This window comes from Rhinoderma darwinii, chromosome 2 (genome assembly GCF_050947455.1).
Source record: "Rhinoderma darwinii isolate aRhiDar2 chromosome 2, aRhiDar2.hap1, whole genome shotgun sequence".
NCBI lineage: Eukaryota > Metazoa > Chordata > Amphibia > Anura > Rhinodermatidae > Rhinoderma > Rhinoderma darwinii.
The window spans coordinates 164,401,148-164,427,015 of NC_134688.1; the positions used below are offsets into that span (position 1 = coordinate 164,401,148).

The 25,868-nt window shown below is 40.4% G+C and overlaps 1 protein-coding gene across 1 annotated transcript in view; it reads right to left on the reverse strand.

Annotated features, from left to right (window-relative positions):
• Nucleotides 1-25,868, reverse strand: part of ITGBL1 (integrin subunit beta like 1) — a 336,244-nt gene that overhangs the window by 164,726 nt on the left and 145,650 nt on the right. The window contains exon 7 of the mRNA XM_075852439.1: nucleotides 14,343-14,489. Coding sequence (XP_075708554.1) covers nucleotides 14,343-14,489 — 147 coding nt within the window. The remainder of the gene's footprint in view (nucleotides 1-14,342; nucleotides 14,490-25,868) is intronic.

The window sequence follows — 25,868 nt, forward strand, 5'->3', positions numbered from 1 at the left end:
GCTACCGAAATGCCATAACACCTTTACGGTGAGAAGGTAGTAACCTGGACACTTCCGGTAAGGACAACCCCGACTGCTGTGACAATCAACTTTTACACAAATTACACAATTAATAAGAAAACAGATTAAGAGGAAAAAAGGAGTGGGTGGGTGAAAGAAGCTTTTAGCAAAGAGGTCCTAATTTCTGAGTTAACCACTTTTATGCCTTCACTTAGCCCCTCTTCATTAGCCCCAAGAGCAAGGGATCCTAGTTAAACTTTAAGTGCACCTGCCCTGCAAAAACTACACAGCCAGGTCCTATTCTGCTAATGTTATTTTCTACTAAATGCCCCCATCTGCAGTCCCTAACCCGTCTGCTATAAGCCTACCATAATAGTGCCTCCATAGTGCCCCCCACTCAGTAATGGTGTTCCCCTAAATATTCTCCGCACAGGAATATCCATTAAATAAATAATATGAATACTCACCTAGCCCAGTTCCCAAAACAAGATGCTCGATCTTTTAGGCCTACAGCCTATGAGACACTTGGACGGGATCCCTGTGCAGGCTGACGCAATATCATTACTGCATTGCCGCAGCCTGCCCAGGAGTCCAGTCCCAACGTCTCAGTGGCCTATAGCATATAAGAGTGAATGTTGGAGTAGGTAGCTGACAGCTCCCTGCTCCGCCATAGTTTTCAACTGTATCTGTGTCCTGAGAACACAGGTGCAGTTTAAACTGCAGGTCGCCCAGCAATTGGGGCACCGGGCCACAAATGCTCAGTGGTAGCAATGCCCCTGCTCTGTATGCATCTCCCCTGTTCCTCTCTGGTCTTTGGAGGACTGGCTGTCACCTCCTGGAGACTGTAATACTCTATAAAATGTTTCTGTCAATTGATTCTCATTCATTTTGGCTACTATAAAGCACACACAACCTGCTTTACTGTCTATACAGACAATAAAGGAAGGAGTTGTGTACTTCCAATATGATCACCCAGTGAAGTTTTTAAAAGCATAAAATAAATCACAACAACATTTGAAAACAAAACAGAACAAACACATTATTTCTCTTTTATAGACATTCATGTAATAAATGCAACTGAAATCAAAACACTCCCTTTACAAAAAAAATATTATATATATATATATATATATATATATATATATATATATATATATAAATAAAAACTGTATAGCAAGTGTTCAATAACAGCAAGTGGTCAAACAGCAACAACACAAAGATGGAGGTTTGTATCACAACTTTTTACATTACGTTGTTTTTCGTGTCTTAACCTCTTAAGGACACGGCCGATTTTGGCCTTGAGGACCGAACTATTTTTTTTTATATTTCCTTCTTTGCATCCCGACACTCATAACTTTTTGATTTTTTGTCCGACGTAGCTGTATGAGACTTTGTTTTTTGCGAGACAAGTTGTAGTTTATTTATGTACCATTTTTTGGTACATTTACATTATCGTTTAATTTATATCTATTCTTATTTGGGCAAAAATGTAGAAAAAAAGGCAGTTCCGCTGCGGTTTTCTTTTTTTTTTTTTTACACCGTATATCGATTTTTTTTTCAAAAGTTTATTTAACAATACTTTTTTTTTTCATAGCATAGAGGGATTTTTCATTTTTATTTTTTTACTTTATTGTACTGGCATATATATATATATATATATATATATATATATATATATATATATATATATATATGCCAGTACATTAGCCTGTGTACTGATTTTACACAGGCAGTTGTTAGGGCATATCTCAGTATGCCCTAACAACAGGGAATATGGTCAGACAGCCCTGGTGTCCTTAAACGGACCCTGGGCTCTCTGCCCATGCCAGGTATAGCCATTGATCGCATCACAGGAATTTCCTGTGACGCGGTCATAGGGGAAACCCCCTTCTCACTATGGCTTTGAATGCCGCGATCAGCTTTGATCACGGCATTCAAGGGGTTAATGGCGGAGAGAAGAGGTTTCTCTCCGCCGCTAGAGCGGGACTGCGGCTGTGTATTACAGCCGTTACAGCCATGTCCCGCTCATCGTGGTGCGTGGACACTGGCTGTCACACAGGACGGGAATACTCATCCTGATGCGCGAAGTACCCGCCGCTCAGGACGAGTATTCTCGTCCTGTGTTGGCAACCAGTTGATGTACTTTAACAGCCAAAACCAAATGTGTTTTTAACCCCTTGCCGACATCTTCATAATATGGGGGAAATTATTGCAAGGTATTATACCAGAGATCAGGAAGTTGGATCTTCAATTCCCCTAGTGGGACTAAAAAAAAGTGAAAAAAAAGATTTTAGAAAAATAAAAAATATGAAATGTCATTTTATGTGAAAAAAAACATAAAAATATACTTAATTGGTAAAGCTGCGACCGTAATGACCCGAACTATAGAACTATCACAATGTTTATCCCACAAGTTGAAAACTGCAAAAAAATAAAATAAAAAACAATGCTAGAATTGCTGTTTTTGGTCACCTCGTCTCCCATAAAATAAAATAAAAAGTGATCAAAAAGTTGCATGTACTCCAAAATGAGCCCTGTATACCGCTTTGTTAACACAAAAATTAAAAATGTTATGGTTCTTAGAATATGGCAAAACAAACAAGTGATTTTCTTGTGCAAAGGCTGTAAAACATCAAAAACTGTACATTTGGTTTCGGCTTAATTGTATTGATCCACAAAATAAAGTTAACATGTAATTTATGGTGCACGATAAACGCTGTAAGAAAAAAAGAATGAAAAAAGGGTATAGTGTGCATTTTAACCCCTCAGGTGTTTTCATAGTATTTATTCAATTTGGCCTATGAAATATTTGTTTTTTCCAATAATAAGGGATGATAGGAGAAAAAAACACCCTATAATCTGTTACCAATTTCTCCTAGGTATGGAAGTACCCCATATGTGGTTGTAAACTGTAGATGCTTTTACTTATCTCAAAATCACTTGGATACGTAAAAGCATTACAAAGTTGTTCCCACAGAAAGTGACACATGTCAGATTTGAAAAATGGGGCTCTATCATAAAGGTCAAAACTGGCTGTGGCAGTAAGACAGAAGGTCTCAGTTACAGATAAATAATGTAAGTGGTTCAATATGATAAGGAGAAACTAAAACAGGCTACAAATATGACACTGATTGTCTGTGGACTCTATAAACCTTTAGAAGGATTTAGATTACTTAGAACAGTTGTGGAAAAAGTAATAACCCAATCGGTTATGTGTAATAAAGTCTCAGCTGTTTCATTTTTGCCGTAATCGTAGCCGCACAATCGTCTTAATGATTCAGAGTTAAGTCAAATCAGTGCAGAGGGGTTAAAGCAGGTTTAACTTCATTTACTGTATATGTCCTATTTTGTAGAGTTCATCTTTGTTAATCCCTACGGACATTATGTAACATGATAAAGTTATTTTCTTCTGTTTAATCTGTATAAAATTGGCGAATATTTAAACTGTCCGTATCAATTCCAAATTAGTGATCTAACATTTTCTAGAATATTTAGAGTTTTTATCATAACTTACAAAAACTTTGACCTTAATATCATTAAAAAGAAAAAAATCCTGATCATTAAAGCTTTTGCTATACTGAAGCGGCCTATCATCACGGGTTCCAGAATGGATTTTAGATAGAACTCTAAGGTTACTTCAGTTACTGGGGCAGCCAGTTCATGCAAGAGACAAATCGTCTTTAATCACTAAAGAGCTGGGAAGCAGGAGGATGCTGTGTTTTCTGCTTATAAAATCTCAGCATAAATCAGAAAGTTTGCGAATATAATTTAGTATAATTATTTATCTATAGTGAAAGAAGTTTTCTTGTTTTGTTCAAATACAGCTTAATCACTGCACAATGAAAAGTTATTCTACTCTTTAAGATATATTTTGTAGGGACATAGCTAGGGGGGCAGGCGCGGCATGTGCCTTGGGCGCAATAAAGAGGGAAGGGGGCAGCGGCGCCACTGAAACTAGCCGCCGCCACCCCCTCCTGCACTATAATTGTACCTGCGTCTATCGGACGCAGATACAATTACAAGCATAAGCGATGAATGGCCGGGTACGTTCCGTGCCCGGCCATTCAGCGCCTTTCAAGGACTCAAGCATCTCAATTACTTCTTTGCGCCGCTTGCTTCGTTGAAAGGCGCTGATTGACATTGTCATTCTGCCCTGCCAATCAGCACTTTTCATAGACGCAAGCGGCGCAAGGAAGTCATCACGCTTCTTGTGTCTATGAAAGGCGCTAATTGGCAGCGCAGAATGACTTGCCCTGTCAATCAGCGCCTTTCAACGATGCAAGCGGCGCGATGACGCCATCGCGCCGCTTGCATCGTTCAACCCCAGCAGACCTGCTCAGAAGAGAGCAGGTCTGCATTGCCACCGGACAGCGCGGGAACGGGATTAAGGTTAGTATGAAAAAGTTTTTTGTTTTTTTATCCTAATAAAAATCTGAGTGGCATTATCTACAATCTACAGGGGTCGGCTCTATCTAGAGGGGGGGAATACAGGGGTGGGCTATGTGTGGAGAACTATAAGGGGACATATATGTGAGGCACTATATACAGGGAGGGCTATATACAGGGGTGGGCTATATGTGGAGCACTATAGGGGGAGTAATATGTGAGGCACTTTATACAGAGGTGGGCCATATGTGGAGCACTATTTATAGGGGGAGATACATGTAGGGCACTATCTACAGGGGTGGGCTATATGTTGGACACTATATACAGGGGTGGGCTATATGTGGAGCACTATCTACATGGGTGGGCTATATGTGGGGCAGTATCTACAGGGGGGCTATATGTGGGGCACTATTTTCAGAGGGGCTATATGTAGGGCACTATCCACTGCGGGGCTATATGTGGGCACTATCTACAGGGGTGGCTTAATGTAGGACACTATGTACAGGTGGCTGTATGTGGGGCACTATTTACAGGGTCTCTATGGGGGTCACTATCTACAGGGGGATCTATGTAGGGCACGATCTACAGGGGGCTCTAAGGAGGGTACTATCCACAGGGAGCACGGTGTGTGTGTGTGTGTGTGTGTGTGGGACACAGTGTATGGTGCTATTATAATTAGAGGTACAGTGTATGGAGCTTATTATATTCAGTGGTGTTGTGTATGGCATCATGAGAACTTTATCTTCGTTTATAGGTGCAGAAATGTTTGAAAAGTGAGAAGCTGAAGACATCTGAGCGGCAAACTGCAGAAATGGGCTGTGGCCAGCAGAAGTCGTCATAGAGGTCTGGTCCGGATGGAGAAGAAAAGAGAAAAAGAACAACTAAAATCTGACGTCACCTGTGAGTCACCTAATGCAAATGTTTATTCCGCTTCTAATCTGTACTGTAGTCACTATGATCTGCAGCGAGATGATGGCTGGTATGTTTATTTTTTTGTGAAACAGCATCTCCCAGCATATCCTTACCATTGTGTGGGCCATGCTGGATACAATTTAGTGCAAACCTATACGGCAGGGCTTGCTCTAAATTGAGCTGTATTTGTGCTGGTGTTGTATTTATGTACTGAGCTTTGTTCTGGTGTTGTATTTATGTAATGAGCTTGGTTCTGGTGTTGTATACATAACTATATTGCTTGTAAAATGTACAAATGGTTTTATGCTTGAGTTACATAAATAAATGTGGAAAAAAAATGACACCTCATTGATTGATAGAGAAAACAAACATGGCGAGGGGAGGGAGATGTCGGTAGAGAGGTTCAGAGGGGGAGGTGTACCAAACTGAATCTTTGCCCCGGGTGCTGGTGAACCTAGCTACGCCTCTCCATTGTGATTACATCACCATTTTTAAAATGTCTGCTTGCTGTATGTGAATGAAAACATAAAACTTGATTATATCCAAAGCTCTAAAATCTGTAGAGACCTAGCCATGCTGTCAGCTGAGAAGTTACTTCAATTATATCCAGACTAGGCAATTCTTTTTGAGGTAAACAGCCTGGATTTCAGACGGGGTCGACTTCAGGGAGAGCAGGTCATTAGCAGCCAAGGAGAAGACAGGCATGGCTTTAGGGAGGTGACAGGGACTAGGGAGACGTCCACTCCTGCATCAGAGACTGAACTATAAATGCGAGCACCCCTTCGTGGGGAGTAAACAGAGACCTACAGAGTTCCAGGAGATCTCCCCATCTTGTGTGAGTCTCCAAAGCCCCTCTACACCTATGCCCTTGTTTTAAGCTCCTACCGACACTGACACATTGTAACTCAGATACCTCAGAAAAGAACAGAAATGTGTGCAGCACACGGAGGACTATCTAGACTTGGTACAATTTGATGTGATGTACAGAGAGCAATACATAAATGTTTTCTCCTATAATGATCTGTCTGGTGACAGACTCCCCTATAGGACGTTACTATAGCCAAAACAGCTTCACCTCAACCTGCATAACGTAACCATTACCACATCATTCAGGTTGACCGTCTGTTTTGCTGTTTTTCTTTCCTGTAGCGTTACCCCTGACTCCCAAATTGCAATTTTATAGCTGTGACAAAATAAAAAGGACAAAAACACAATGTATTTACACTATATATTCACCTTCTCTTATTTATTAGCTTGGATCTAAAAATGTACGACTTCAAACTAGAAGATGATACTTAAGGGACCCTGCCAGGAGTTTTGAGGCCTCAAAAATGCTGACAGGGTGATATAAGGAAAGGGCATTTTAGACTAACTTGTTTCTCAGTCATGCAAGTTGCATGACCAAGAAACAGATGTTTGATTCCTCCGGCCTGGCTGTCGCAAGTGGCAGTGGCAGTGCAGGAGCACTTTCACATCAAGTCTCAAGTCTATGCTGCTAAGAACTGAATAGGAGTAATGGAAAACGCGAAGCACAGCGTAGTTTGCTGGGCTACACTGTTTCCATAGCTGCTATTAATTTCTATTAGAGTTATGGAAACTGCATAGCTCAGCAAACTTGGCTGTTTCTGGAACCTTGATACCTCTGCACCGATTTTCCGCCAGGATGCGGCAGGCAGCGGCCGTCTCAACATACCGGTGCAGGGTCAGGGGAGCCCCGATCTCGAGATAGGTGTGGGTCCCAGAACTGGTACCTCAATCTATCTGACATACACTATATGGACAAAAGTATTGGGACACACCTCTTAATCACTGAATTTAGGTGTTTCATTCAGTCCCATTGCTGCAGGTGTATAAAATCATGCAACCCAGACATGTAGTCGGCCTTTATAAACATTTGTGAAAGAATGGGTGGTTCTAAAGAGCTCACTGAATTAGAGCATAGTACTGTAATAGGATACCACCATTACAATAAGTCAGTTCATAAAATTTTGTTCCTTCCAGATATTCCACAATCAACTGTGAGTGATATTATTGCAATGTGGAAGTGTTTAGGAACAACAGCAACTCAGCTAATATGTGGCAGACCATGTAAAGTTACAGAGCGGGGGGCAGAGTTCTGAAGCGCATAGTGCATAAAACTCACCAATGCTCTGCTGACTCAATAACTGCAGAGTTCCAGACCTCCTCTGGCATTAACATCCATGCAAACTGTGCGCCGGGAGCTTCATGGCATGGGTTTCCATGGCCGAGCGCGCTGCATGCAGCCTTACATCGTCAAGCACAATGCCAGGTGGAGTTGTGTGTTGCACGCCACCACTGGACTCCGTAACAGTGGAAATGTGTTCTGTGGAGTGATGAATCACGCTTCTCTATCTGGCAGTCTGATGGACAAGTTTGGTGGGTTTGGTGAATGCCAGAATAACGTTACCTGCCCGACTGCATTGTGCAAACTGTAAAGTTTGGTGGAGGAGGGATAATGCTATGGGAATGTTTTGTAGGGGTTGGATTTAGTTCCAGCGAAGAGAGATCTTTATGCTTCAGCATAGCAAGAAATTTTGGACAATTGTATGCTTTCAACTTTGCAGGAACAGTTTAGGGAAGGCCATTTTCTGTTCCAGCATAATTGTTCCCCAGTGCACAAAGCAAGGCCCATAAAGGCATAGGAGAGTTTTAGGAAGAAAATCCTCAGCACATCCACATTTAGAAAGATATAAAAAGAGCTTTATTTTGATATAGAATAAAAGTCCATGGGACACAGGTGGGACGTGTTACTGCTTAGAAGTAACACATCCCACCTGTGTCGCATGGACTTTTATTCCATATCGAAATAAAGCTCTTTTTATATCTTTCTAAATGTGGATGTGCTGAGGATTTTCTTCCTAAAACTATTCTATTTATTGGATCCTTGCCTGCCTGCAAGCCCCCTTCTTCCTACTGTACTCCAACTGAGGAACTACAGATCCCAAGACAACCTATTGGGTGAGCACACCTGCAGCTTCCATTGCTGCCGTTTTTGTTCCCATAAAGGCATGGTTGGGTGAGTTTGGTGTGGATGAACTTGGCTGGCCCGCACAGAGCCCTCACCTCACCCCATCTAACACTTTTGGGGGTGAATTAGAATCGAGAATGCAAGCCAGGCCTTTTCGTCCAACATCAGTTTCTGACCTCACAAATGCTTTCCTGGATGAATGGGCAAAATTCCCGCAGACACACTCCAAAATCTTGTAGAAAGCCTTCCCAGAAGAGTGGAAGCTGTTTTAGCTGCAAAAATCGGGACTAACTCAATATTAGTGCAGTTGGATTTTGAATGGGATATCATAAAATCTCCTGTACGTGTAATGTGTAGGTATCCCAATACTTTTGTCCATATAGTGTATATGGCATATCCTATGGATATGCCATAAATGTCAGAGGTGGGAATACCCCTTTAAATTACAAACATCTCATGAACAGTCATCTTTCAACATTTGGAAATTAAGAATAAAACCCTGTGCATGGAATTTCATCTAAGCCATAACTAAAGTACAGGTCTCCCTTGGGAAATCTTCTGTGAACTGTCATAGTGTGCAGGTCAACAACCTAACTTCATGCTCATAGCACCTTAGGTTCCTACTGCAAAGACTGGAATCCTGTAGTTAATCGGCTGGACTGCTTGGCTTTGTATTGCCCTGCATCTCTTAAGCAGGATTGGTAGGTCTCTAGGTAGCTGCCACCCTTGGCTCGCCTCAATATTTCCTACATGCATTGCATCTGACAACTATTTACTTGCCAGTAAAGTGTTTTGTTTTTTTTAATGTATTACTTGCTTTACTTTTAAAGCATTCATAAAGATTGAAAACACATTTGGAAATTAAAAGCAACAGGAAAACTATTTTATGCTACTGACTAGCAGCTGGGACTATTCATATCATTTGTAATGTAGATAGCAAGTGATTGTTACATAATTAATATAAATCACCTTGGCTACATAATATTGGAACTGGAAGCAGTGAGTGGCTATAATTTACACTGGGCGAAAATGAAATGAGAGACTGAAATCAGAACAACAACTGGGTCCATCAGCAAAATATTGAAATGAATAATACCTACATTACTATGCTTTAAAGCATTTGACAATGAGCTTGTATATATTAAAGGATTAATGTGTCGGGATAAATGACTTTACCTTAGGCTTAATGAATGTGTCCAACGTACTGAAAAGCAAAAGACCATTTGTTCACCAGCATGCACGCTAACTGGAGAGGCAAGTTCAACTGACTTCTAGATGTGAACTTAATAACACCAAAAAACCTGAAATGCAGTAAAGAATTGGATGGAACGGCGGTACCATATGGCCGTCTAGTCAGAACTATGATAAGAGTTTATTCCCACGTACAGGTTTTGTTCAGGTTTTTTTTATGTAATTGTTGAAGTCAAAACCAGGTGTGGATTATAAAGGGATCGAGGTTGGGTTCACAATGAATGTGTTTTTGCTGCGTTTTCAAATGCATGTGTTTTTTTAAATGTTTCAGATGTTATCTGGTTTGGAATTGAATAGGTATAGACTTACAGCTGAAACATTTTGTAAAAATGTGCTAGTTGTTAAAACACGCATTAACAATGTGAACCCAGCCTAGGACTTCCTTTACACATACTTTATGTGGGGTGTTTTTGGGCAAAAAAGTACATCTAAAAAACAACAGCTTTTTCAAAATGGTACATATGGCTTTCATGCTGTGAATTCAAACATTTACTTTTGATGCAGTTTAAGGTGCAGTTCTTTAGATAAAGCGGGGAGGGGGGTGGATACAATAGAAATGAAAAGTATAGAGGAAAGACTAATAAAGCTCCTCTATTTTGTACCCACTCCTGGTTTTAGCTTAAAAAACTGCATCAAAAATTGCACCAAACACTGCATCAAAACTGAATGTGTGAATCCAGCCTTTTGGTGTTTTTGGTGGCTTTTTTTTTTCAAATAGTGTACGTAACTTCCTGAATTTTTTTTTACGTGGCGTTTTTCACATTGCAAATCATGATTTATTCTGAAAAAAAATGCCCCAAAAAACGGCATAAAAAAATGCTACACAAACTGACATTTTTTGAAGAGTAAAAAAAAACTGTGGTGGTCTATGAAAGTAAAACGCCACTAACTGCTGGAAAAAAAAGCCAAATCAACCCTTGCTGTGAAAAAACCCACCTAAAAATACAAAATGTTTGTACTGCATTCTATATTTCAGCATTGAGTAATATAACGTAATGTTTTTCCTAAAAATTCAACATGTGGAGCCACCCCAAAGGACGGATACCACTTCTCCCATTATTTGAATCCACTCCCGCCGATCTACCAATTAACACCTATCCAGTGAAAAACAGTAAAAACTGGTAAAAACTCTTCGCAACTTGAATACCCTTTTAATGCCTGCACTAACTAGAACAAAATAATTGAAATAATGTTATGATAAGCACTAAGTATTGCTCTTACTATATCAACCTCACCACTCATGCACATGGTCTACTCTTCCACTTGACTAAGACTTCATGGCGACAAGTCAGATATTTTGCATTGGTCACAAGGTCACTTGACACAGATATTACATATTACACATTTTCCAAGTGCCATTTGTGTGCCAATGCTTGCATGGACTCACTACTAAATGAAATTATTAAACAATTAAATTTGGCTTATACAACCTAGCATATTAGACAAAACAAAAATCCATCAAAAACAAGGCCCTTTAATAAAAATACATATACTATATATTATGTAATTGGAATGTACGAGAGTAGCACTTTTTAATGTTATAGTAATGGTGGAAGTATATTAATACTGTATGGACGGTGCACCAGTACAAAGCAAGCAGTGTATAATAGCTTTAAAGGAAATATTACATTAATACAGATACAAAAACAGGTTATAATAATACAGATACTGTGCCAATATCATCAGAGGAGGCATATATGGCAAAGAGCACCTTAAATGCCATCTAGCAGATGGTAAAAAAGGTAGGAGGTACTGTAATATTCCCTTTATTGGTAGTGGGTCCCCTTGCCCACAGGGCACCTGTGCATAGCCTGAACATGCAATATGTCTACCCCGGAGTATCATATCTTTAATTTTGGCATTATAATACTCAGTTCCTCAGTGCAGCATTTATACTGAATCTGTAAAAAAGTCCAACATAGCAGCCAACCCATACATTCAATGAATTGTGTTATGTTTAAACATTGGGGGAAATGAGTCTTTAGACATTTTTTCAATTAAGAAATACTTTCATTAAATATATGTTCTATCAATCCTTAATGTTTTTTAAAACACAACAAACCTAAAGGAGGTTCTTTATAAAGGACTTGCCAAAGTTTGCTCAGCTGTTATTTACTCAAGGGATACCTCAACTCAAAATAATACATGTTCACTCATGAATTAACACAGTACAAATAGGAAGTAACCGCCAACCCCTTACTCTGAAACAAATTATCTGCTCATGTCGACAACTGGGGAAAGATGTGGTACAATGAACACTGTGTTTCCAGTTGCTGGCCACACACAGCTATGGTCAGTCTTCAAAATAGCAAAGCATATTTCAGGAATATCCACCCTGTAAATATGTAGAGAGACAGTACTGCAACAGCCATGAGCATGTATGAAGCCAGGCTTTCCTTCACCTGGGGCAAACATTTTGTTTGGTGCCCCTTTCTCGCAAAGTAATATATACAAATCCTTGTATGCTGACATCAGGCATATGTGGATTTGTAGTTCAACAGTCCAATCATCAGCCTTCCTGGGCACTGCTGCTGCTGGGTGGTGCGCCCCCTCTCTTACGCCATGCAAAGCGGGTCTACTGCCAAAATAGTTTGTATCCCATTTATTATTAAAATCTTCTTATAAACTTTTGCTGCTGGTACTAGTGTAGACCCCTCTTACAATCAGTGTCCAGGGCACATGCCTCAGCAGCCCCACGCTACATACTCCCCTGGCAATAAGATACTGTTACAAGACTGTGATGTGGTTGATATAGTACCAACACCTCATCTACTTGGATTAGATGGCATAGTGGATAGTAAATAAAACTGATCTGCCCAATGAATAGACAAAAATGAGGTATCAGTCAAGTGTTGGCTTGGAAGTATGCTCTGTTTACAGGTTATGTGGAATAAATTCATATCATGGAGCAATAAGCAAGATTTAACATTGATAATAGACAATCATGTGAAAGAAAACCCAGAAGATAAATAGTAACTGACCTGTTAAAAAAAACAACATATTTTTCACTATGATACGTCTCCTATAGAGGATTGAATCTGGCACCATGGTAAGCTACATGCAGGAATAGCTTAAGCAGGTTAAATCAGAACTCCAGTATACTTAGAGCAATTCAGACAAGTGCAGAGAGTGTAAAATAGTTCTTAAAAGTCTAAAAATTTAATCCATTTTCAGTCTTAACAAAAGCTGACGGCATGGGGGAAAGGCTGTCTCAAGTAAGCTGGTGCTCCAAAATGATAAGGTCATGATATTTTTAGAAACAAGCTTGCCTACAATGAAAAGAGGTAATACACAAGAAACTTTATAGAACTTCTAATTGTGTAGTGCTAGTAAACAACATTTAAAATATAATTTTTTTGTAATAAAACAAGCAATATTATCTTCTTATAGTTCTTAAGGACGGTGTGTTATCCTTTTCTATTTATTCATTTTCAGTTGCCAAGATTTTGTATTACATTTTATTGAATCATAAACTCTATTGAAAAAACATTCCATGTTCTGCGTACCAGTAGTATGTCTAACTAGGGGACCTGACATAATGCAGGACTTAAAAAAAAATATGATGCTTCCCACCCCATCCAATCCACTTCTAGATATCATTGGCTCTTTAGGATGATTTGGACTTTGAACATATTTTATGCTCTTCTCAGAAAAATAAATATACTGCACTGTTTACCTATTAACAATAACATACATGCATTCAAAGGGAGCAATAGTACATTTTGTAATCTTGTAAAAATGTCTGATTTAAGACATAAAAAAGCCTAAATCCTCATGCCCATGAACTTATTATGTATCCGTATTGTACAGATTTGTAATACCAAACCCACAGAGATCTATGGCCCAATAATGTTTCTCCATGTGCCTCAAATTCTATACAGAGGCACACAAAACACCTGAAGCATGTTCCATTGTAATGCCGCATTATGGAGCTATTCAAAGTAGCGTCAATGGCATAACACACTTGGCAGAAGAGAAGGATCTGAAATTTACAAAGTAAAATGCAATAAAGTTTTCTACTTCAGGTGTATTTTAAGATCAAATTGAAGAAGAAAGAAGGTCACTATGCACACCAGATAGGAGTAATTTTTCCAAATAGATTTTATTTTGCCAGTATCAGTGCAGCGTTTCGGTCATCTCCTTGACCTCGCTCAGGCACTGTATTACGCTGGATCCTACAAAATGGCGCTTAAGATAGACAGCTGACCGCTAAAGGAGATGACCAAAATGTTGCACTGATACTGGCAAAATAAAACTTAGTTTGAAAAATTACTCCGATCCGGTGTGCATAGTACATTCATTCTACTTATCGGGTTGGGCCCCTACGTAGGCAACCACATGAAAACCTAGTGCTTTCTGAATCTTGTTACATTTAAGATCAAATTGAATACTTTATTGAAAGTCACTCACCTGCCATTATATTCAAGGCTCATGGACGATACCTATTCTTGTAGATCTATAGCAAATTCACTTCTACAGTAGAATCGGATTTGTCCTCATTTAAAACAATAGCAGCATGACCAATGTGGTTGCCAATATGCGAAAAGTTGTTTTGTAGCACATTTATTAACTCTATTAACACTCAAAGGTAGGGATAGTTGTGTGACAACCAATAGGATTTCCATAATGGAAATAAGAACATAATTTGGTGAGTTCTCTGTTTGCCTTGGTACATAAATATTTCATACAGTGATACAGTGACCTTTAAGGGAACCACTAAGATTAAATCCTTATAAACATCTGTTAACATCTGGTATACAGTATGTGTATCATATAAAAAAAACTCCTCATCCTATCAACATACCTCTTCCAGAACATGGCAGAGAGGAACTTCCCTGGCATCTTTTCTTGCTTTCTTCTACTGACAGGTGACAGGACCGTGGATGTTCACACTTTCTTCCAGTCCATCCATCTTTACAATCACATAGTCCACAGTTACACTGCCCATGACCTGAAACATTAATCACCACATTACCATCAAAACTTACTCTAAACAAACCATAAAGTACACAAAATGTCATATTACCTCTTCTTGCCACTTTTGACCTTCCTGACAGAGCCTTATTTTTCAAATTTGGCATATCTCACTTTATGTGGTAATAAGTTTGGAATGCTTTTACCTATCCAAGCGATTCTGAGATTGCTTTCTCGTGACACATTGGACTTTATGTTACTGGTAAAATTTGCTCGATACATTCGTATTCGTATTTAATTGTGATAAACACCAAAATTTGGCGAAAAATTGCAAATATTAGCATTTTTCTCAATTTAAATGTATCTGTTTGTAAGATAAATAGTTATACCGCACAAAATAGTTGCTAATTAACATTTCCCATATGTCTACTTTAGATTGGCATTGCTTATTGAACATCCTTCTATTTTTCTAGGACATTACAATTCTTAGAACTATACATTTCAAAAGGCTATTTTTTTTATGGACCAGTTAAGTTGCAAAGTGGCTTTGAGAGGCCCATACAATATAAACCCCCATAAATCACCCCATTTTAAAAACTGCACCCCTCAAAGTATTCAAAACAGCATTTAGAAAGTTTCTTAACCCCTTAGGTGTTTCACAAGAATTAAAGCAAAGTAGAGGTGAAATTTACAAATTTTTTTTGCAGAAATTCAATTTGAATTAATTTTTTTCTGTAACACAGAAGGTTTTACCAGAGAAACGCAACTCAATATTTATTGCCCAGATTCTGCAGTTTTTAGAAATATCCCACATGTGGCCCGAGAGTGCTAATGGACTGAAACACCGGGCTCAGAAACAAAGGAGCACCTAGTGGATTTTGGGGCCTTCTTTTGATTAGGGCCCACCCCTTCCTGGTTCCCTAATTTTAGGGCCTTGATAAATCACCTTTTGAAACAGTAGAAATGTTCCCCTCGGGCCTGCACAACTGCGTATTTTTTTCTTTCCTGACTTATTGAAGCCTTAACCTATTTTATTTTTCATAGACGTAGTGGTATGAGGGCTGATTTTTTTACAGGACGAGCTGTAGTTTTAATTGGTACCATTTTGGGGTGCATGCGAGTTTTTGAGCACTTTTTATCCTTTTTTTTGGAAGGCAAGGTGACAAAAAAGTTCATTGCCGTTATCCCCTGTACTAAACTCCTCCTCCTGTAAAGAACGGTCAGCAAACATTTTGCGCTTTTTATGGCAATATTCCAGCAGTCTCGTTCGTTTCCGCTTCTTACGCCCGCCCACCACCTTAAACAGGCCCGCCCTAAGTTCCCAAATCTCGTCTGAGATAGCGCGCATGCGCCTGTCATGTATGGTTCTACGCCCTTCCCTGCTTCGTCAAGGCCTCAAATCAAGATACTGCGCATGCACCGCTATGGTGTCCTGTTGTGTGCATGCAGCGAAACAGGACACCGATGCGCAAGCGCAGGATTTCGTGTGTGCTGTGGGGAGGCGAGGAGCTGTCAATAAAAAGTGAGGAGGGGTTAACTCGTAAAGGCTCGAGGAATGAAGATATGACACTTTTCCTCATTAGCATACAGTGCAGGAACACAAAAAAACAGATTGCTAAGGGTACAGAGCCTACTTAGAAGATAATTGTAGGTTACATAAAATGATTTTTCACCCACTTCCACCAGGTATTGCTGGTTTAATAGGTGAAATGCTGGTGACAGGTTCCCTTCAAGGCTGTGTTCACATCGGCTTCCGCTCATTGGTTCGACTACGCTGTTGTTTCCGCTAAATAAACGGAAACCTTACGGAACAGAAACAAACTGAAACCAATTGCAATGGAAGCATTACCATTGAAATCAATGGTAATACAAACAGAAGCTATGGTTTCTGTTTGGCTTTCCATTCATCGGTTCATCCGACGGAAAGCTAGAATGGAACCCATGAATGGAAGCCCGACGTAGATATGAACAGGCCCTAAAGGGTATGTTTATCTTTGTATACAGTTTAACGTTTTCACTGTCAAGAACTTCAATGTAATACGCCATTAGATTAATTGCTCGCCAGGTCTAGAATATAAGGACTAGAGATTAGAACTTAGTATCATATTAAAGCTCAGAATCTTAGCTTTCAAATGATACCAGCTGCTTTCAATCTGTAAGCTGAGCCGTATATAGCACTAGGTATTGGGGGTGCAGTGCCTAGGGTGGCCAGGTCACTCACAGGGCAGGGGGATGTGCGCTTCACCAACGCTCTTTTGTCTGTAAGACAGGCCCACTGTTAATGGTTGGGCCAGAGCAGCTGTGGCCAATCAGAGATCAGTGGGCGTATCTTAGACTTAGTCTAAGAAGCGCTGTAGGGGGAGTGGACGGCAGGACAGGAGGGCACTGCAGCAGGTCAGGTAAGTATTACTACATGTTTAATGTTGTGTTGCACGATGCATCAATACTATTTCGATGCCGTGCACCCTCAAATAGTTCAATACCGTTAATTAATGTATTGCCTCACGGTCGCACAGCTTAGTATTGTTATACACAGGGGTGGGATCCTGCCGTTTCGGCCCAGTTCCCGTGAACCGGTTGTTAAAATTACAGCCGGTTCGCAGTGTGGGCAGTGTTGGGGGCCTTAACTATAGGGGACAATAACAAAAGCGGAGAACTATATAGGGGCATGATCTACAGGGGAGGACTATATAGGGGACAATAACTACAGAGTAGTACTATATAGCTGACAATAACTACAGGGGAGGACTATATAGGGGGAACTAACTACAGGGGAGGACTATATATGGGACAATAACTACAGAGGAAGACTATATAGGGGAGCACAAACTACTGGGGAGGACTATATAGGTGGCACCAACTACAGTGGAGGACTATATAGGGGACAATAACTACAGGAGAGCACTATATAGGGGCACTAACTACAGGGGAGGACAATATAGGGGCACAAACTACATGGAATGCTACTAACTACAGAGGACACTATGGGGAGCACTATCTACAGGGGGCTCTATGAGAGACACTATAGGGGGTTTTACACTGGGCAACTATCGGGTAGACCAGCGTTCTTAGAACGCTCATTGCCAATAATTGCCCTGTGTAAACAGGGCAGCGATCAGCAGATGGACGAACAAATGCTCAATCATCTGCTGGTCGTATCGTCTTAAAAAAGTTAAATATTCTGGTTGTAGGCAGCACATCTCCTTGTCTAAACAGGGAGGTTGCGCTGCCGACATGATAGTAACGTATGGGGACGAGCGATCCGAGTAAAGAGCGCTCGTCCCCATCCATAGCTCCGAGTGACAGGAGCAATCAAGCGCATATCAACGATGTATCGTTGATAGGCGCTCGCTGCATCGACCGAATATCGGCTGGTGTAAAAAGCGCCAAATATTACATCACTGATATCTAAATAACAAATGAGGCTATCAGTATGGGGGTATTATTCAGTAACAGTATGGGGTAGTATTCAGTAACAGTATAGGGGTATTATTTGTAATTTTGGTCTTACAATCTATGTAAATTACTGTGGTGGGGGCTGTGGGGAAGTGTGGGTGTGGCAGCAGATGATCAGGCTAAGAGACAGTCTGCAGAGTGGCATGTGATGTACTTTGACATGTAGGTGATACTTACGTGTGGGATGTGGGCCCATTACTTGTGTACAGCCCAGGGCCTAAGATCATATTAATCCACCACTGTCATCAAGCCAGCACAGGCAGACCACAACAATATAGCAGGTAGAGCAAAGAAACTAGCCCAGGACGTGCCGCTTCAAAACAGCGCAAATGAGACTGGTTGCCGAGGAAAGATATGGGGCAGTGCAGTGCAGACTGTACTATTTGCACTGCACTGATTGGCAGTAAGAATAATTCTTTAAAGAGGCTCTGTCACCAGATTCTCAAATCCCTATCTCCTATTGCATGTGATCGGCGCTGCAATGTAGATAACAGTAAAGTTGTTTTTTTTTAAACGGTCATTTTTGGCCAAGTTATGAGCAATTTTATATATATATATATATATATATATATATATATATATGCAAATAAGCTTTGAAATGGACAACTGGGCGTGTTTTTTTTCGTATGTCCAACTGGGCGTGTATTGTATTTTTAACTGGGCGTGTTTACGTGTATGACGCTGACCAATCAGTGACCAGTCAGTGTCATAGCAAAAAATACAATGGAGCGGACCTCAATAGTTGGTGGGCGTGCAACAGTTAAATTCAAAAAAGGCTGCCTGCCGGCAGAAATAAGCCCTGTTTTCCAACCATTATTAAAGAGTAAAAATAAAAAAGTCTTTATTCAATTTGCAACAAGGACAGACTACATGAAATTTAAAAGTTAATGTCCATTTCTGACAGCAATTAGCACAGTGCCAGACGTAAGAGCTCTGTCTAGAAAGGGTTAAGTACCACAACCACAGAGCGCTACATGCAGTTAGTTATTAGTTAGATTCAAAGGTGTCAATAGGACAATTATTAAAATAAAGGTAGAAGCCCCCCCGACATGTTTCGCTACGATGTAGCGTCCTCAGGGGTATCGGGGCCAATGACAGCGAGCGGCGGTGTCAGTCTCATTAAGTATTCACTACAACTAGCTGAACATGTGTCCACAATCAGTCGATAGCCTATCCAAGGAGGAATAGAGGACCGAGCCTCCTCCTCCGTTGATTGACAGATTCTGCCACCAATCACTTACTAGTTAGATGCCACCAATGAACAGCACTCAAGTGCACAAGCACACCAGGCTGCTTGATGGTAATCGCTGTACATATAATTATAACATTACTATAATACAAGAAAGAGGTCACCGATGAGTTTATAGATAAGTGCACAGTGGCACAAAGTGAGAAAAGTGATGGGATAGTAACGAATGTGATTAGTAATAGTACCATTCTAGGTACAAACGCTGTGCCCTGATTAAAGACGATATTATAGTTGCTGTGAGCGGCACAACAATATTACTATGATCTAAAGAAGTTATTAGTGGGCTTATAGATCAATACGTTTATAGGGTAGAAAGACATAATAGGCAGAGTTATCATGGACACTATAGATAAGTGTACGAGTCTACACACGGAGACAGACACACTGGTGTACTGGCATGACTGAATCAGAATGCCGTATATGCCGGACAGCAAGATAATCGCTATACACAGTATCGGGACACTGCTATTATGCAAAAAATAAATTAAAAAAGAAAAAAAAAAAAAGGTTTACTGGAGAGTTTGTAAAACGGTGCACAAACGCACAATGTGAACAGAGTGATACAATAATAATACAATTTTATTAAAAATAAAAAATAAAAAAAAAAGTTTACTAGAGAGTTTGTAAAACGGTGCACAAACGCACAATGTGAACAGAGTGATACAATAATAATACAATTTAACACGCTGGCGCTGTGAGGTGATTAAAGGTGATGTTACAATTACTGTAAGCAGCACAAAAGATGTTACTGTGATCTGGGAAGGTTATCAGTGGACTAATAGATCAATGCGCTAATAAACTAGGGTAAATCAAAATGAGCAGATTCATGATAGGCATTGCAAATTAGTATACAAGTATACACGCTGAAATACCAGAGATATACGCGCAAAGGTGTACCAGAACGGCATAGTAAGAATGCCATTTATGTCAGACAGCGATATAAGTAGTATACAGAATAATACAAAAATATCTATGGATAGATAAAAGGTATGAGATATTACACTCATCGGGCTTAGAAGAGACCAAGCATTCAGAGTCAGTTGCTATCAAAGTGACTCATAAAGAAACGCAGTGAGTTATAATTGATCAAAATATTCAAACCGCCGCTATGTCGCTTACCAAGCTGTAGCCTGGGGGGTACCTGAAGCAAATACTAAGTATGATTGATAGTAGTATATTCATATAAGAAATGTGGATAGTAAGGCAGAGAAAGAGTATAAAGAGTTTAATGACTACATTGTCAGTACAGGTCCAGAATAATCACACAAACTGAAGTATAGTTCCAGTGTTTGGGTAACGTGTAGGATTCACAGAAAAGCAGCAAACGTAAATCCCTCATTGAGGCCTCCTGGGCTGAGAGATCCAAGGCGATGGATCCAACGTGCCTCCTCCTGTAACAACTTGCGGTCAAGGTTACCTGCTCTAGGGCCAAGTTTGACTTGCGTAATGCCCCAGAATTTCAAGGAGCGAATGTCCCCATCATGTACAAGACGGATGTGCCTAGACAGTGGTGTATCCTCTTTTTGATTTATAGTGCTTAGATGTTTAGAAATTCTCCTCCGTAATTCTTGTATTGTCTTCCCTACATATAACTTAGGACAAGAGCAGCTGGCTATGTAAATAACTCCCTTGCTACGGCAATTAATAAATTGTTTAATCCGATAGGATCTGTTATCAAGTGGATTGGTAAATTCTTTTGTAGTAGCCATTAAGTGGCAAAAAGAACATCGGCCACATGGATGAGAACCAGTGACCGATGTCTTCAGCCAATTTTTTGACACAGAAATCACTCCAGAATGATGACTATGCACCAGATAGTCACGTAGATTTCTACCTCTTCGATATGTGATGTTTGGTGTGGAAGGAACAACACCCTGTAAGTCAGGGTCTGCCAGGAGAACCGGCCAGTGACGTTCAAGAATATCACGAACCTGTTGGGAGCCAGTATCAAAGGTCCCAATGCATCTTACACTGGTCATTACAGCAGATTTGCCAGTGACTGTTAATTGTTGATCAGTAACGGATTTACGTTCACATAATAGATCTCTTCTATCAGTGGCTCTCGCTCTGGCATACGCTTTGTGTAGCCATTTTTTGGGATATCCACGTGCCAAAAACTTAGTGAAAAGCCCACTACACTCCAATTCAAAAGACTGCTCGTCCGAGCAGTTACGTTTGGCACGGAGATATTGCCCTATTGGGATTCCCTTCTTTAAGGCAGGGGGGTGATAACTGTCCCAGTGCAGCAGGCTATTAGTGGACGTTGGTTTACGTGAGATATCCGTGTGGATACCACCAGCAGGATCCAGAGAGATTTTTAGGTCCAAAAAGATGATCTCCTTTTTATGAATGACGTGGGTAAATTTCATGCCTATATGATTAGAATTGAGTGTGTGCATGAAGTCGTGAAATGTGTTTAGGTCCCCATCCCATAGGAGGAGAATATCGTCAATATATCTCCCCCAGAACAGGATGTGACAAGTGTATGAAGCTAAAGTGTCAGTGAAGACCAAGGTATCCTCCCACCACCCCAAAAATAGGTTTGCATAGGTAGGTGCACAAACAGTGCCCATAGCTGTTCCTTTGGTCTGCAAATAAAATTTGTGATCAAATAAAAAATAATTGTGAGTGAGAAGAAACCGGAGTAGTGATAGTAGGAATTTGTTATGAGAATGAAATTGAACTCCCTTGGTACCCAAAAAATGTGCAACTGCTGTGAGGCCAAATTGGTGTTGGATATTAGTATAAAGTGATTCTACATCTATACTGGCAATAAATGTAGAAGAGGTCACATGAATCTCCTGGATCCTGTTGATGGTATCCTTCGTGTCCCTTAGAAATGAAGGCAGGGAGGTGACAAATGGCGAAAGGATTTCATCCAAGTACATACTAATGCCTTGGGTAAGACTATCATTGCCAGACACGATTGGTCGACCCGGTATTGGGCGAGACATCTTGTGGATTTTCGGCAGTGCGTAGAATGTCGCTAGTGTAGGAGTAGGGTTATAGATGCGTTTGAATTCTTCATTACTAATCTTATTCTGTGTCTTGGCTACATCAAGTAACGTGTATAATGCACTGAGGAACAGATCAGTCGGATTTTTCTCAAGGATCATATATGTAGTGGTGTCATCTAACAGTCTATGGACCATGGCAACATAGTCATCCTGGTCCATGACCACAATGTTGCCCCCTTTATCGGAGGGTTTTATGGTTATTATATCATTGTGACACAATTCGTCCAATGCTATTCTTTCCATTTCACTGAGATTAGCTAATGCTCTTTTTTTATCTGGTCTGATTTTCTTCAAGTCAGCACATACTAGCTTGAGTGCTGTTCATTGGTGGCATCTAACTAGTAAGTGATTGGTGGCAGAATCTGTCAATCAACGGAGGAGGAGGCTCGGTCCTCTATTCCTCCTTGGATAGGCTATCGACTGATTGTGGACACATGTTCAGCTAGTTGCAGTGAATACTTAATGAGACTGACACCGCCGCTCGCTGTCATTGGCCCCGATACCCCTGAGGACGCTACATCCTAGCGAAACATGTCGGGGGGGCTTCTACCTTTATTTTAATAATTGTCCTATTGACACCTTTGAATCTAACTAATAACTAACTGCATGTAGCGCTCTGTGGTTGTGGTACTTAACCCTTTCTAGACAGAGCTCTTACGTCTGGCACTGTGCTAATTGCTGTCAGAAATGGACATTAACTTTTAAATTTCATGTAGTCTGTCCTTGTTGCAAATTGAATAAAGACTTTTTTATTTTTACTCTTTAATAATGGTTGGAAAACAGGGCTTATTTCTGCCGGCAGGCAGCCTTTTTTGAATTTAACAGTCAGTGTCATACACTCCTCTCCATTCATTTACACAAAACATAGTGTTCTTACTAGAACGATGTGCAGCCACATACACATGTGTCTTGATAATGAATACACATGACCTCCAGCCTGGACGTCATGTGTATTCAGAATCCTGACACTTCTCAATCTTTTCTGTGAGATTTCCAGCAAGGGAAACGAAATCTCGCTTACCTCGAAATCTCGCGAGATTACGCGTGGCTTGCTGTAATCTCACAGAAAAGATTCAGAAGTGTCAGGATTCTGAGTACACATGACGTCCAGGCTGGAGGTTATGTGTATTCATTATCAGGACACTTGTGTATGTGGCTGCACATCGTTCTAGTAAGAACACTATGTGCTGTGTAAATGAATGGAGATGAGTGTATGACGCTGACTGGTCACTGATTGGTCAGCGTCATACACGTAAACACGCCCAGTTAAAAACACCATACACGCCCAGTTGGACATACCAAAATAAACACGCCCAGTTGTCCATTTCAAAGCTCATTTGCATATATATAAAATAGCTCATAACTTGGCCAAAAATGAAAGTTTTTTTTTTAAAAACACGTTACTGTTCTCTACATTGCAGCACCGATCACATGCAATAGGAGATAGGGATTTGAGAATCTGGTGACAGAGCCTCTTTAAATATTTTCCATACTTCAAACAGCACTTTAAGGCTATGTTCACACTGAGTATTTTGCAGGAGGAAAATTCTGCCTCAAAATTCTGTTTGGGATTTTGAGGCAGATTTTGTCCTTCCTGCACGTTGTTTGCTGCAATTCTCACCGCGTTTTTCGCTCGCGGCCATTGAGTGCTACGGGCAAAAAACTCTGCGAAATACCCTTTCTCTGCCTCCTATTGATGTCAATAGGAGGTCAGAGGCGTAAACGCGCGAAGATAGGGCATGTCCCTTCTTTCTCGGGAGGCATTTTCGGACAGTTTTTGACGAGTTTTGCGGAGCGGTTTCCGCGCCCAAAAACTCGTTAAAATACTCAGTGTAAACAGGGCCTATCAAATAAACATCAAATGTTTTCCTATTTAAAAAATGCATATATTGCGTGTTTGATGTGTAAAGCTAGGAATGAGAAAACTCTGATAGATTTGGGGGGCGTCTTTTTATAGTTCGCCTCAGGCGGCAGACGGGCTAGGTTCACACCTGAGTGCAGTGTATAGTACTATTATATTCAGGAGCACAGTGTATAGTACTATTATATTCAGGAGCGCAGTGTATAGTAATATTTTATTCAGGAGCACAGTGTAATGTGCTATTATATTCAGGAGCACAGTGAATAGTACTATTATATTCAGGGGCACAGTGTATAGTACTATTATAAGTAGGAGCACAGTGTATGATACTATTATATTCAGGGGCACAGTGTATGATACTATTATATTCAGAAGCACAGTGTATAGTACTATTATAGTTAGGAGCACAGTGTATGATACTATTATACTCAGGGGCACAGTGTATGATACTATTATATTTAGGAGCATAGAGTGCGGGACCCTGACAATTTTATCTTCGTTTATAGGTGCGGAAATTTTGGAGCTTGGTTCTGGTGCACTTTATATGTACTGAGCTTGGTTCTGGTGTTGTATATATGTGCTGAGCTTGGTTCTGGGGCTGTATATATGTACTGAACTTGGTTCTGGTGAGTATATATGTACTGAGCTTGGTTCTGGTGCTGTATTTATGTACTGAGCTTGCTTCTGGTGTTGTATTTATGTACTTGGCTTTGTTCTGGTGCTGTATATATGTACTGAGCTTGGTTCTGGTGTTGTATTTATGTACTTGGCTTGGTTATGATGCTGTATATATATGTACTGAGCTTTGTTCTGGTGTTGTATATATGTACTGAGCTTTGTTATGGTGTTGTATGTATGTACTTGACTTGGTTCTGGTGCTGTATATATGTACTGAGCTTGGTTCTGGTGCTATATATACAGTGAAGGAAATAAGTATTTGATCCCTTGCTGATTTTGTAAGTTTGCCCACTGTCAAAGTCATGAACAGTCCAAAATTTTTAGGCTAGATTAATTTTACCAGTGAGAGATAGATTATATTTAAAAAAAAAACGAAAATCACATAGTCAAAATTATATATATTTATTTGCATTGTGCACAGAGAAATAAGTATTTGATTCCTTTTGGCAAACAAGACTTAATACTTGGTGGCAAAACCCTTGTTGACAAGTACAGCAGTCAGACGTTTTTTGTAGTTTATGATGAGGTTTGCACACATGTTAGATGGAATTTTGGCCCACTGCTCTTTGCAGATCATCTGTAAATCATTACGATTTCGAGGCTGTCGCTTGGCAACTCGGATCTTCAGCTCCCTCCATAAGTTTTCGATGGGATTAAGGTCTGGAGACTGGCTAGGCCACTCCATGACCTTAATGTGCTTCTTTTTGAGCCACTCCTTTGTTGCCTTGGCTGTATGTTTCGAGTCATTGTCGTGCTGGAAGACCCAGCCACGAGCCATTTTTAATGTCCTGGTGGAGGGAAGGAGGTTGTCACTCAGGATTTGACGGTACATGGCTCCATCCATTCTCCCATTGATGCGGTGAAGTAGTCCTGTGCCCTTAGCAGAGAAACACCCCCAAAACATAATGTTTCCACCTCCATGCTTGACAGTGGGGACGGTGTTCTTTGGGTCATAGGCAGCATTTCTCTTCCTTCAAACACGGCGAATTGAGTTAATGCCAAAGAGCTCAATTTTAGTCTCATCTGACCACAGCACCTTCTCCCAATCACTCTCAGAATCATCCAGATGTTCATTTGCAAACTTCAGACGGGCCTGTACATGTGCCTTCTTGAGCAGGGGGACCTTGCGGGCACTGCAGGATTTTAATCCATTAC